The sequence below is a fragment of the Procambarus clarkii genome, chromosome 4, assembly GCF_040958095.1.
Source record: "Procambarus clarkii isolate CNS0578487 chromosome 4, FALCON_Pclarkii_2.0, whole genome shotgun sequence".
Classification (NCBI taxonomy): domain Eukaryota; kingdom Metazoa; phylum Arthropoda; class Malacostraca; order Decapoda; family Cambaridae; genus Procambarus; species Procambarus clarkii.
Genome location: NC_091153.1, coordinates 45,093,978 through 45,107,931, shown reverse-complemented (window position 1 = coordinate 45,107,931; position 13,954 = coordinate 45,093,978). Strand labels below are relative to the sequence as shown.

Sequence of the window (13,954 nt, the reverse complement as noted above, 5' to 3'; positions counted from 1 at the left end):
AACCTTTTATGGGGTACTGTGTCAAAGGCTTTCCGACAGTCCAAAAAAATGCAGTCCGCCCATCCTTCTCTTTCTTGCTTAATCTTTGTCACCTGATCATAGAATTCTATCAAGCCTGTAAGGCAAGATTTACCCTCCCTGAACCCATGTTGATGGGTTGTCACGAAGTCTCTTTTCTCCAGATGTGTTACTAGGTTTTTTCTCACAATCTTCTCCATCACCTTGCATGGTATACAAGTTAAGGACACTGGCCTGTAGTTCAGTGCCTCTTGTCTGTCACCCTTTTTAAATATTGGTACTACATTAGCAGTCTTCCATACTTCTGGTAGGTCTCCCGTTTCCAGTGACCTACTATACACTACGGAGAGTGGCAAGCAAAGTGCTCCTGCACACTCTTTCAATACCCATGGTGAGATTCCATCCGGCCCAACAGCTTTTCTCACATCCAGCTCCAATAGGTGCTTCTTGACCTCATCTCTTGTAATTTCGAACCTTTCCAAGGTCACCTGGTTTGCTGCCACATATCCTAGCGCCGTGACTTCTCCCTGTTCTATTGTAAAGACCTCCTGGAACCTTTTGTTGAGTTCTTCACACACCTCTTTGTCATTCTCTGTGTACCTGTCCTCGCCCACCCTAAGTTTCATCACCTGTTTCTTCACTGTTGTCTTCCTCCTGATGTGACTGTGCAGTAGCTTTGGTTCGGTCTTGGCTTTATTAGCTATATCATTTTCATACCTTTTCTCATCTGCTCTTCTCACACTAACATACTCGTTCCTGGTTCTCTGGTATCTCTCTCTACTTTCTGGTGTTCTGTTATTACGGAAGTTCCTCCATGCCCTTTTGTTCAGCTCCTTTGCTTTCATACATTCCCTATTAAACCACGGATTCTTCCTTTGCTTCTCTGTTTTTTCCTGTTGGGCTGGAACAAACCTGCTTACAGCCTCCTGACATTTTTGGGTGACATAGTCCATCATGTCTTGTACGGACTTGGTTCCGAGTTCTGTGTCCCAATGTATATCCCATAGGAATTTATTCATCTCCTCATAGTTTCCCTTTCGGTACGCCAGCCCTTTGTTTCCCAGTTCTTTTTTGGGGGTGATAATTCCCAGCTCAACCAGGTACTCAAAGCTCAATACACTATGGTCACTCATTCCCAAGGGGGCTTCCAACTCACCCAACTCAACTGTGTGTGTGTGTGTGTGTGTGTGTGTGTGTGTGTGTGTGTGTGTGTGTGTGTGTGTGTATATGTGTGTGTGTGTGTGTGTGTGTGTGTGTGTGTGTGTGTGTGTGTGTGTGTGTATATGTGTGTGTGTGTGTGTATATGTGTGTGTGTGTATATGTGTGTGTGTGTGTGTGTGTGTGTGTGTGTGTGTGTGTGTGTGTGTGTGTATGTGTGTTTTAAAGATTGGGGTAATTGTTGTCGTGAAGGGGACTGGTGGTGAGATTATTGTTGAAAGAGGTGATTGTTGGACTCTATGTCATGGGATGATTGTTAAAGATAGTTGTTCCTAAGGTGCAATTGTTTTAGGTTATTGTTGCTGGGAGTGGGCGTTAAAGATGATTGTTTCTAACGGTTTGTTAAGCATTGTTTGTATTGGGATGATTGTTCGATATTGTTCTTGGGCGTGCTGATTGTTAAAGACCAGTAATGCAGGGTGATTATTAATGATTGTAGTTGCTTTCAGCTGATTGTTATGTGATTGGTGGGTGTTGGAGAGTGTTGGAGAGTGTTGGTGAGAGTTGGTGAGAGTTGGTGAGAGTTGGAGAGTGTTGGTGAGTGTTGGTGAGAGTTGGAGAGTGTTGGAGAGTGTTGGAGAGTGTTGGTGAGTGTTGGTGAGTGTTGGAGAGTGTTGGAGAGTGTTGGAGAGTGTTGGAGAGTGTTGGAGAGTGTTGGAGAGTGTTGGTGAGAGTTGGAGAGTGTTGGAGAGTGTTGGAGAGTGTTGGAGAGTGTTGGAGAGTGTTGGAGAGTGTTGAAGAGTGTTGGAGAGTGTTGGTGAGAGTTGGAGAGTGTTGGAGAGTGTTGGTGAGAGTTGGAGAGTGTTGGAGAGTGTTGGAGAGTGTTCGTGAGTGTTGGTGTGTGTTGGTGTGTGTTGGTGAGTGTTGGAGAGTGTTGGAGAGTGTTGGAGAGTGTTGGTGAGTGTTGGTGAGTGTTGGTGTGTGTTGGTGAGTGTTGGAGAGTGTTGGAGAGTGTTGGTGTGTGTTGGTGAGTGTTGGTGAGTGTTGGAGAGTGTTGGAGAGTGTTGGAGAGTGTTGGAGAGTGTTGATGAGTGTTAGAGAGTGTTGATGAGTGTTGAAGGAACGGGTTGTTGGAGGAATATTTACCTGGGAAGCCGGCGCTGGCGTCTATGGTGAGGGTGGTGGGGCGGTGCTTCAGTTCCTCCTGCTTCACGTGTCGCCTCTGCTGCTGCCTGACAGCCACTGCCGGCATGGCCCCGATCATCCTCACCTGTGGGAGGACACCACGGTCAGTAGGTGGACACTAGTACCCTCCACGGTCAGTAGGTGGACACTAGTACCCCCCCACGGTCAGTAGGTGGACACTAGTACCCTCCACGGTCAGTAGGTGGACACTAGTACCCTCCACGGTCAGTAGGTGGACACTAGTACTCCCCACGGTCAGTAGGTGGACACTAGTACCCTCCACGGTCAGTAGGTGGACACTAGTACCCCCCCACGGTCAGTAGGTGGACACTAGTACCCTCCACGGTCAGTAGGTGGACACTAGTACCCTCCACGGTCAGTAGGTGGACACTAGTACCCTCCACGGTCAGTAGGTGGACACTAGTACTCCCCACGGTCAGTAGGTGGACACTAGTACCCTCCACGGTCAGTAGGTGGACACTAGTACCCCCCACGGTCAGTAGGTGGACACTAGTACCCTCCACGGTCAGTAGGTGGACACTAGTACCCTCCACGGTCAGTAGGTGGACACTAGTACCACCCCACGGTCAGTAGGTGGACACTAGTACCCACCATGGTCAGTAGGTGGACACTAGTACCCTCCACGGTCAGTAGGTGGGCACTAGTACCCACCACGGTCAGTAGGTGGACACTAGTACCCACCACGGTCAGTAGGTGGACACTAGTACCCACCACGGTCAGTAGGTGGACACTAGTACCCACCACGGTCAGTAGGTGGACACTAGTACCCTCCACGGTCAGTAGGTGGACACTAGTACCCACCACGGTCAGTAGGTGGACACTAGTACCCTCCACGGTCAGTAGGTGGACACTAGTACCCTCCACGGTCAGTAGGTGGACACTAGTACCCTCCACGGTCAGTAGGTGGACACTAGTACCCACCACGGTCAGTAGGTGGACACTAGTACCCTCCACGGTCAGTAGGTGGACACTAGTACCCTCCACGGTCAGTAGGTGGCCACTAGTACCCTCCACGGTCAGTAGGTGGACACTAGTACCCTCCACGGTCAGTAGGTGGACACTAGTATCACCCCACGGTCAGTAGGTGGACACTAGTACCACCCCACGGTCAGTAGGTGGACACTAGTACCCTCCACGGTCAGTAGGTGGACACTAGTACCCACCACGGTCAGTAGGTGGACACTAGTACCCTCCACGGTCAGTAGGTGGACACTAGTACCCTCCACGGTCAGTAGGTGGCCACTAGTACCCTCCACGGTCAGTAGGTGGACACTAGTACCCTCCACGGTCAGTAGGTGGACACTAGTATCACCCCACGGTCAGTAGGTGGACACTAGTACCCTCCACGGTCAGTAGGTGGACACTAGTACCCCCCACGGTCAGTAGGTGGACACTAGTACCCCCCACGGTCAGTAGGTGGACACTAGTACCACCCCACGGTCAGTAGGTGGACACTAGTACCACCCCACGGTCAGTAGGTGGACACTAGTACCCCCCACGGTCAGTAGGTGGACACTAGTACCCCCCACGGTCAGTAGGTGGACACTAGTACCCACCACGGTCAGTAGGTGGACACTAGTACCCTCCACGGTCAGTAGGTGGACACTAGTACCCTCCACGGTCAGTAGGTGGACACTAGTACCCCCACGGTCAGTAGGTGGACACTAGTACCCCCCACGGTCAGTAGGTGGACACTAGTACCCTCCACGGTCAGTAGGTGGACACTAGTACCCCCACGGTCAGTAGGTGGACACTAGTACCCTCCACGGTCAGTAGGTGGACACTAGTACCCTCCACGGTCAGTAGGTGGACACTAGTACCACCCACGGTCAGTAGGTGGACACTAGTACCCCCCACGGTCAGTAGGTGGACACTAGTACCCCCACGGTCAGTAGGTGGACACTAGTACCCCCCACGGTCAGTAGGTGGACACTAGTACCCTCCACGGTCAGTAGGTGGACACTAGTACCCACCACGGTCAGTAGGTGGACACTAGTACCCTCCACGGTCAGTAGGTGGACACTAGTACCCCCACGGTCAGTAGGTGGACACTAGTACCCTCCACGGTCAGTAGGTGGACACTAGTACCACCCCACGGTCAGTAGGTGGACACTAGTACCCCCCACGGTCAGTAGGTGGACACTAGTACCCCCCACGGTCAGTAGGTGGACACTAGTACCCCCCACGGTCAGTAGGTGGACACTAGTACCCCCCACGGTCAGTAGGTGGACACTAGTACCACCCACGGTCAGTAGGTGGACACTAGTACCACCCCACGGTCAGTAGGTGGACACTAGTACCACCCACGGTCAGTAGGTGGACACTAGTACCCCCCACGGTCAGTAGGTGGACACTAGTACCCACCACGGTCAGTAGGTGGACACTAGTACCCCCCACGGTCAGTAGGTGGACACTAGTACCCCCCACGGTCAGTAGGTGGACACTAGTACCACACACGGTCAGTAGGTGGACACTAGTACCCCACACGGTCAGTAGGTGGACACTAGTACCCCCCACGGTCAGTAGGTGGACACTAGTACCCCACACGGTCAGTAGGTGGACACTAGTACCCCCCACGGTCAGTAGGTGGACACTAGTACCCCCCACGGTCAGTAGGTGGACACTAGTACCACCCCACGGTCAGTAGGTGGACACTAGTACCCCCCACGGTCAGTAGGTGGACACTAGTACCACCCCACGGTCAGTAGGTGGACACTAGTACCACTCCACGGTCAGTAGGTGGACACTAGTACCCCCCACGGTCAGTAGGTGGACACTAGTACCCCACACGGTCAGTAGGTGGACACTAGTACCCCCCCACGGTCAGTAGGTGGACACTAGTATCCCCCACGGTCAGTAGGTGGATACTAGTACCACACACGGTCAGTAGGTGGACACTAGTACCACACACGGTCAGTAGGTGGACACTAGTACCACACACGGTCAGTAGGTGGACACTAGTACCCCCCACGGTCAGTAGGTGGACACTAGTACCCCCCCACGGTCAGTAGGTGGACACTAGTACCACACACGGTCAGTAGGTGGACACTAGTACCACACACGGTCAGTAGGTGGACACTAGTACCCCCCACGGTCAGTAGGTGGACACTAGTACCCCCCACGGTCAGTAGGTGGACACTAGTACCCCACACGGTCAGTAGGTGGACACTAGTACCCCCCCACGGTCAGTAGGTGGACACTAGTACCACCCCACGGTCAGTAGGTGGACACTAGTACCACACACGGTCAGTAGGTGGACACTAGTACCACACACGGTCAGTAGGTGGACACTAGTACCCCCCACGGTCAGTAGGTGGACACTAGTACCCCCCACGGTCAGTAGGTGGACACTAGTACCACACACGGTCAGTAGGTGGACACTAGTACCACACACGGTTAGTAGGTGGACACTAGTACCCCCCCACGGTCAGTAGGTGGACACTAGTACCACACACGGTCAGTAGGTGGACACTAGTACCCCCCACGGTCAATAGGTGGACACTAGTACCCCACACGGTCAGTAGGTGGACACTAGTACCACCCCACGGTCAGTAGGTGGACACTAGTACCCCACACGGTCAGTAGGTGGACACTAGTACCACCCCACGGTCAGTAGGTGGACACTAGTACCACACACGGTCAGTAGGTGGACACTAGTACCACCCCACGGTCAGTAGGTGGACACTAGTACCACCCCACGGTCAGTAGGTGGACAGTAGTACCCCACACGGTCAGTAGGTGGACACTAGTACCACACACGGTCAGTAGGTGGACACTAGTACCACCCCACGGTCAGTAGGTGGACACTAGTACCCCCCCATGGTCAGTAAGTGGACACTAGTACCCCACACGGTCAGTAGGTGGACACTAGTACCACCCCACGGTCAGTAGGTGGACACTAGTACCACACACGGTCAGTAGGTGGACACTAGTACCCCACACGGTCAGTAGTTGGACACTAGTACCACACACGGTCAGTAGGTGGACACTAGTACCACCCCACGGTCAGTAGGTGGACACTAGTACCCCCCCACGGTCAGTAGGTGGACACTAGTACCACCCCACGGTCAGTAGGTGGACACTAGTACCCTCCACGGTCAGTAGGTGGACACTAGTACCCCACACGGTCAGTAGGTGGACACTAGTACCACACACGGTCAGTAGGTGGACACTAGTACCACACACGGTCAGTAGGTGGACACTAGTAGCCCACACGGTCAGTAGGTGGACACTAGTACCACACACGGTCAGTAGGTGGACACTAGTACCACACACGGTCAGTAGGTGGACACTAGTACCACACACGGTCAGTAGGTGGACACTAGTACCCCACACGGTCAGTAGGTGGACACTAGTACCCCACACGGTCAGTAGGTGGACACTAGTACCACCCCACGGTCAGTAGGTGGACACTAGTACCCCACACGGTCAGTAGGTGGACACTAGTACCCTCCACGGTCAGTAGGTGGACACTAGTACCACCCCACGGTCAGTAGGTGGACACTAGTACCCCCCACGGTCAGTAGGTGGACACTAGTACCCTCCACGGTCAGTAGGTGGACACTAGTACCACCCCACGGTCAGTAGGTGGACACTAGTACCCCCCACGGTCAGTAGGTGGACACTAGTACCCTCCACGGTCAGTAGGTGGACACTAGTACCACCCCACGGTCAGTAGGTGGACACTAGTACCCCACACGGTCAGTAGGTGGACGTCCTGTATCTGTAATGACGCAACACGAATCTATCGTGACGCAACACGAGATATATCTAGTTAGGTAATGTCATGTTGTCTATTTTGACGATCACCGTCAGTAACAAGAACTACATCATGTTCAATTTTCTGACAGCGGCCATGAGGCGCAGGGTAGAATGACGTCATTGTTTATTTACTTCGCCGACGCTCGTGATTGGTGGAATGACGTCATTCTTTATTTACCTTCCCGACGCTCGTGATTGGTGAAATGACGTCATTCTTTATTTACCTTCCCGACGCTCGTGATTGGTGGACTCTGTGTACAGTGTGGACCACGTGACTTCCCAGACGCTAGGAAATATGTTTAGTGTGACAGCTCACTGTATTCACACTATAGTCTAAGTGTGTACGTACCCATTCAAGCTGAACCCATAATGGGGTACTTACCATTAGTTTAAAATTGTTGTAAAGGTCTTGGCTGCAGGTGTAGCGAGAAGTTAAATGAGTCCTCCCCTAACCCAGCGGTTCCACGTCACTCTGTGGCTGGTCTGTGCGTCACTTGTCAGGCTCACTAATAGTATATAACTATTTTATTGTCTCTTGGCTGCTCCCTCATTCATACCTCACACTTCTAGAACACCTTCACACCTCCCTCCACCAAGAACCACTCACTGACCAAGACAGTGTTCCCGTCACGAGAACACAGCCATTATGACTATCACTCTTTCCATACTACGCCAAATTATAGAATTTGTTGAGTCAACAAACACACCATCCAGCCACAGATACACTTCAACCATCGCAAACAAGCGAACACATACACAAAATAGTTTGTAAAAGGTGGTAATCGCGAACGCACTGCTGTAGGTATATATAAACAGAAGGACCGTAGGCAACTGCTTCTAACGATCTTCTTAACTATCAAGGAGTGATGTGACGGGAAGAAAAGCACCGCCTCGGGGTTAATGATAGTTGACTTGGATCTTGAACATCGATTCCTGGTCTAAGTTACGTTCACTTTGAACAAGTTTGTTCACTTTGGACACGTTTTGAGCAGCCAGATGTGTTCAGTCTGGTCTTGTGACACACGAGAAAGTAGCCAGGTGTTCATTCTCAACTTGCTGACACTGGTACATGGTGGGGCACCTTGCTGACACTGGTACATGGTGGGGCACCTTGCTGACACTGGTACATGGTGGGGCACCTTGCTGACACTGGTACATGGTGGGGCACCTTGCTGACACTGGTACATGGTGGGGCACCTTGCTGACACTGGTACATGGTGGGGCACCTTGCTGACACTGGTACATATTGGGTCACCTTGCTGTACCCTGCTGACACCGGTACAGAGTGGGCCACCTTGCTATACCCTACTCAGGACCATTTAGTGTGAACTACCTAATGAACCTTGACAATAGTGAGCACTGCTCATGGGTCACGCTACACTGTTCACCACTCCCACTACACTGCTCAGGGGGGATCATACTAGACACTGTCCAGTGCTCCCATTGTTTATGGGTACACTGTTGATGACCGATTCTATACTTCTCACACTACACTGTTCAAAGCTGACGATACACTCTTTATGGCTCACACTACACTATTTAGGACTTACACTAGCCTGTTCAGAGCTGACGACACTATTTAGGGCTCACACTACTCTGTTTAAGGCCTACACTACACTATTTAGGGCTCACAAAATACTCAATTTATTCATTAGATCATGTCAATCACTCTCTCAACTATACAGTCGTAATGTCTTGTCGCTTTCTCCTGATAGATCCCTCCCCCCCTCTCTCTCTCTCTCACATCAACTCTTTCCTTCTCTCTTTTCTATCCCTCACCAGTTCTCCCCCCCCCCCCTCTCCACGACGCAGGCGCAGCAGAAGAGCGCAAGCGCCGAGAGGGTCGTCCTCGGCCTGGCTGAGGTACGACTCCTGCAGACCCACATATACTCCCGCCCTTCGTTAACCCTAGAAGTAGTTCGTCACAAAGACACACTAACAACCGGCCGCACCGGTAGTTAGTGTGCCTTTGTCGACCAATTGCGCTAATAACTTGGCGCGCATTTCAACTCTATTGGCGGAGGACTGCGCGCTACGCGGACTTCAGTGCAAGAGGGAAACAACCGCCAAGGGGTTTAAGGGGGAAGAGTGAGGGGTGGAATTGGGGGAAAAGGGGGGGGGTGGAGAGGGGGGGGAAAGGAAGGGGCGAAGAGCGACCTAGCTGCTGCTTGGAGGTGGAGAGGTGAGGCGCAGCGACGTGCGTCAAGCAATTACTTGGAGGGTGGAGTGGGAGTTGGAGGGCGAGATACCACCTGGTGTGGCGGTGGGTCCAGAGTGAAGGAGACAGATGCAGGAGGGTCCAGAGTGCAGCAGGGAGGTGCAGGAGGGTCCAGAGTGCAGCAGGGAGGTGCAGGAGGGTCCAGAGTGCAGGAGGGTCCAGAGTGCAGCAGGGAGGTGCAGGAGGGTCCAGAGTGCATCAGGGAGGTGCAGGAGGGTCCAGAGTGCAGGAGGGTCCAGAGTGCACCAGGGAGGTGCAGGAGGGTCCAGAGTGCACCAGGGAGGTGCAGGAGGGTCCAGAGTGCAACAGGGGAGGTGCAAGAGGGTCCAGAGTGCACTAGGGAGGTACAGGAGGGTCCAGAGTGCAGCAGGGGGTCCAGAGTGCAGCAGGGGAGGTGCAGGGGGGTCCAGAGTGCAGCAGGGGAGGTGCAGGGGGGTCCAGAGTGCATCAGGGAGGTGCAGGAGGGTCCAGAGTGCAGCAGGGGGGTGCAGGAGGGTCCAGAGTGCACCAGGGAGGTGCAGGAGGGTCCAGAGTGCACCAGGGAGGTGCAGGAGGGTCCAGAGTGCAGCAGGGGGGTGCAGGAGGGTCCAGAGTGCAGCAGGGGGGTGCAGGAGGGTCCAGAGTGCAGCAGGGGGGGTGCAGGAGGGTCCAGAGTGCAGCAGGGGGTCCAGAGTGCAGCAGGGGAGGTGCAGGGGGGTCCAGAGTGCAGTAGGGGGGTGCAGGAGGGTCCAGAGTGCAGCAGGGGGGGTGCAGGAGGGTCCAGAGTGCAGCAGGGGGTCCAGAGTGCAGCAGGGGAGGTGCAGGGGGGTCCAGAGTGCAGCAGGGGGGTGCAGGAGGGTCCAGAGTGCATCAGGGAGGTGCAGGAGGGTCCAGAGTGCAGCAGGGGGGTGCAGGAGGGTCCAGAGTGCAGCAGGGGGGTGCAGGAGGGTCCAGAGTGCAGCAGGGGGGTGCAGGAGGGTCCAGAGTGCAGCAGGGGGGGTGCAGGAGGGTCCAGAGTGCAGCAGGGAGGTGCAGGAGGGTCCAGAGTGCAGCAGGGAGGTGCAGGAGGGTCCAGAGTGCAGCAGGGAGGTGCAGGAGGGTCCAGAGTGCAGCAGGGGGGTGCAGGAGGGTCCAGAGTGCAGCAGGGGGGGTGCAGGAGGGTCCAGAGTGCAGAGGGGGGTGCAGGAGGGTCCAGAGTGCAGAGGGGAGGTGCACAAGCGAGCAGAAAGATGAGGGGGATGGGCGCAAGGTTCAGCAACAGATGGGAGACGCTGGGAGTGAGGGAGGGGGTGATAACGGGTAGGTAAGGGGTAATGAGGCACTTGTAAAGGGAGATAAAAGAATGGGTAAGGTGGGTATGGGGGTGCTGTACCTAGTGAATGGGTAGGGGGAGGGAGAAGGGGCGCTAGAGGGGTACGAGAGAGGGGGGAGAGCCAAGGACGGGGTAAATGGGGGTCTCTGTGAGGTAAGGGAAGGGTAGGAAAGGGTGAGGGGGGCTTAGAGGGGGAGGAGGAGTGAGGGAAGGGGGGCTAAGGGGGCTATGAGGGGAGAGGAAGAGGAGGGGGAAGGGGCTAGAGGTTCACCTAGTATAGGAGGCATGCCCGGTACAGGGGGTAGGGAGGGAAGCAAGCAGATTGCGCGCACACACACACACGCAAACACACACACACACACACCTTGTATCCACCACCACACGCACACACACGCACACAGGATAGCTGTGGATATTTACCATGGCGGCTGTGTGTTCCCAGCGTCAAACAAGCCGGTCTTAAAGGCGTTTGGCAGATACAGGAGCAGTAGGAACGAGAGAGCAGAGACTGCAGACAGCCACCGTAGGGTAAGACGAGAGAGTCCTGGGCGGCAGCAGCAGCAGACCTGGGAGGGTGTGTGAGGGCCTCCCCCTCCCCCTCTCACTGGGGTGAGAGAGAGTGAGAGAGGGAGAGGAGCTGCCAGAGGAACAGCAGAGGGGCGCCATAGAGGCGTGTTGCCACACTCCGCCGACAGATGGCCGCCGCCTCCACAGCGTCGTCGCCTTCTGCAGGATGTGATGCGCACTTGTTGTACCTTCTCACCTCACGGTACGACGTCTGAGGGTACGTCCCCTCACGGTACGACATGTGAGGAGCCGTCACCTCACGGTACGACGCCTGAGGGTACGTCACCTCACGATTAGACGCCTAAGGAGTCGTCACCTCACGGTACGACATGTGAGGAGCCGTCACCTTACGGTACCACGCCTGAGGGTACGTCACCTCACGGTACCACGCCAAAGGGTACGGTTAGACGCCTGAGGAGCCGTCACCTCACGGTACGAAGCCTGAGGGTACGCCACCTCACGGTACGAACTGTGAGGTACGACCCTCACACCCTCACACCGGACACTAAAGCAACCCATTGATTTTTGGTCGGGCAGGCGGGCAGGACCTCCAAGCACCGAGTTTAAAGGGAATAGAAGAGCAGGGCGGTGGGTGGGGGGGGGGGGGGGTTAGGGGGCATCAACCACCATCCACAACCATCTCAAACCCCCCCCCCCTCGTCAACCACCCTTCACAACCACCACAACCACCATCAACACCTAACCATTCACCTCCATCCACTCTTAACAGTAACCACCATCAACCCCTTATCAACCACAACTCAATAACCACAATTATCCACCACTCACCCATCAACCACCACCACTACCACAAAGAACGTCGCATTTCGCACGTATGCGTTACCTAAGGCCAAAAAATTGTCGTACTAGAAAATGGAAGCGGCTGGCGAAAGTGACGTACTGTTCCGTTTTCTGTGTTGGGTCCTCTGTTTGGTTAGGATAAAGGCACTTCATAAATTGACCGTTTTCTTGGCTGGGGAGGGTAGAATGAATAGTTCCGTTATTTAGAGTATTTATGGTGGGTTTTTCGACTTTTATGTGAATTGCTTTAAGAATTTGTAATCGTCTTACATCTTGGGTTTTGTCTATTATACAAGTGTTTTTATTCAACATTTCTCTTGTTTGGGTGATGTCATGGGCTTGTCTTATGTGATTTTTAGGGGCACCGGATTGAAGATGACAGGTCAAACGCCTCGTCAGCTTGGTCGACGTCATACCTATGTACTTAGATTGAAGGTTACATCCTTCGTGGGGGCAAGTGTACATGTATACAACGCTTGACTGCTGTAGAGGGTTCTCCGTCGGCTTCGGCCTGTTTTTAATGTGGAGGTCAGTGGCCTTCTTGGTTTTATAGTATATGAGAATAGTCATATACTTGGAACAATCTAAGTGAGAAGGTGGTGGAGGCCAAAACCGTCAGTAGCTTCAAAGTGTTGTACGACAAATAGTACTGGGAAGACACACCCGAACTCTTTGTATCTCTGTGTATCTCTATCTAAATCCCACTCTGTGTATCTTTGTCTAGCTGAATCCCACTCTGCATATCCCTGTTTCTTTTGGTTTCTCTCTGTACCTCGTTTTCCCTCTCTGTATGTCTCTCTATCTGTCTGTGTCTCCGTCTTTATGCCTGTCTGTGTCCCTGTCAGAGACAGAAACTCTATCTCTTCCCGTCTGCTGAAAATCTTAGAATTACCAGACCTGATAAGTGTCGTGGAACACTGATACTTCATAAAATTAATTACTGTAACAAAATAGTTTTTCGAAGACATCTCCAAATTCAGATTTTTGAATGCTGACACGCCTTCTTTTATATTAAAGCTTGAAATTAAAAAGGTTTTTATGACATTAAAATTCACATAGGTGTAAAGCTTAATAATAATCCTTTCATGCCCTATTTTAAAATAGGTTGGCTTTATGGTGTTTTAAAATATATATATATATATATATATATATTTTATATATGCCTTAATCGACTTAGCTACGACATGGTTAAAATAATTGCAACCAGAAGTTCTACTGCCTAAGCTTACTTGGACCCTGCAGCCTCTCCTAGACAAAAACCAGGACCTCTGCTTGCAATTCTTTTAACCATGTCGTAGCTCAGTCGATTAGGGCAGGGTGTGGGATCCTCTCGGACGTAGGTTCAAACCCTCCTCACGGCCCTTGTGGATTTGTTCATTGCAAATCAATTTTCTAGGTTTATCGTAAACCAACATTCACAGGATTCGGTTTACATTATCTCAGCTTTATCCTTAGCTAAATAAGCTGAACGCAGCTAAAACTTTACTAATCAGAACTTTTAGTTTCTGATTGGTTTATATATTATTTGATACTGAAGTAAAATTCCTACATGACTTTCTTTCCTTCAAATGCTTTCCCCCTAGCATTGTATTTTATAGAATTCCGAGGAAATTCTGAATTACTAGTTGGTACAGTCTCTATGGACAAATATTGCCAGTTGTTTATGCTGTAATTGTCATCTTCCTTAAGTATGTTTACTATGTTATATATATATATATATATATATATATATATATATATATATTTTATTAAATATGACCGAAAAAGTAAGATTAATAATTCTAACACGAATTTTCTCAATCTTTCGTACATTATGCTTCACTGTTGGAGGTAAATCAAAAATCACTTCTCCAAAATTCATTTTTATTTCTAGTCTGACGCGACACGGGCGCGTTTCGTAAAACTTATTACATTTTCAAAGACTTCACAAATAC

The 13,954-nt window shown here is 52.1% G+C and overlaps 1 protein-coding gene across 3 annotated transcripts in view; it reads right to left on the bottom strand.

The window, feature by feature from the left end:
• Nucleotides 1–11,704, bottom strand: part of LOC123749886 (uncharacterized) — a 55,892-nt gene extending 44,188 nt beyond the window's left edge. Inside the window, exons 1-2 of one of the 3 annotated variants that reach the window (XM_045732018.2) lie at nucleotides 11,073–11,704; nucleotides 2,323–2,446 (exon numbers count right to left, since the gene is read on the bottom strand). In XM_045732018.2, coding sequence (XP_045587974.2) covers nucleotides 2,323–2,446; nucleotides 11,073–11,075 — 127 coding nt within the window. In that variant the 5' untranslated portion in view covers nucleotides 11,076–11,704. Of the gene's footprint in view, nucleotides 1–2,322; nucleotides 2,447–7,525; nucleotides 7,860–11,072 lie in introns of those variants that run through there. The other 2 variants (XM_069334166.1, XM_069334159.1) reach the window with 2 other exon arrangements.
• Nucleotides 11,705–13,954: the final 2,250 nt, after the last annotated feature.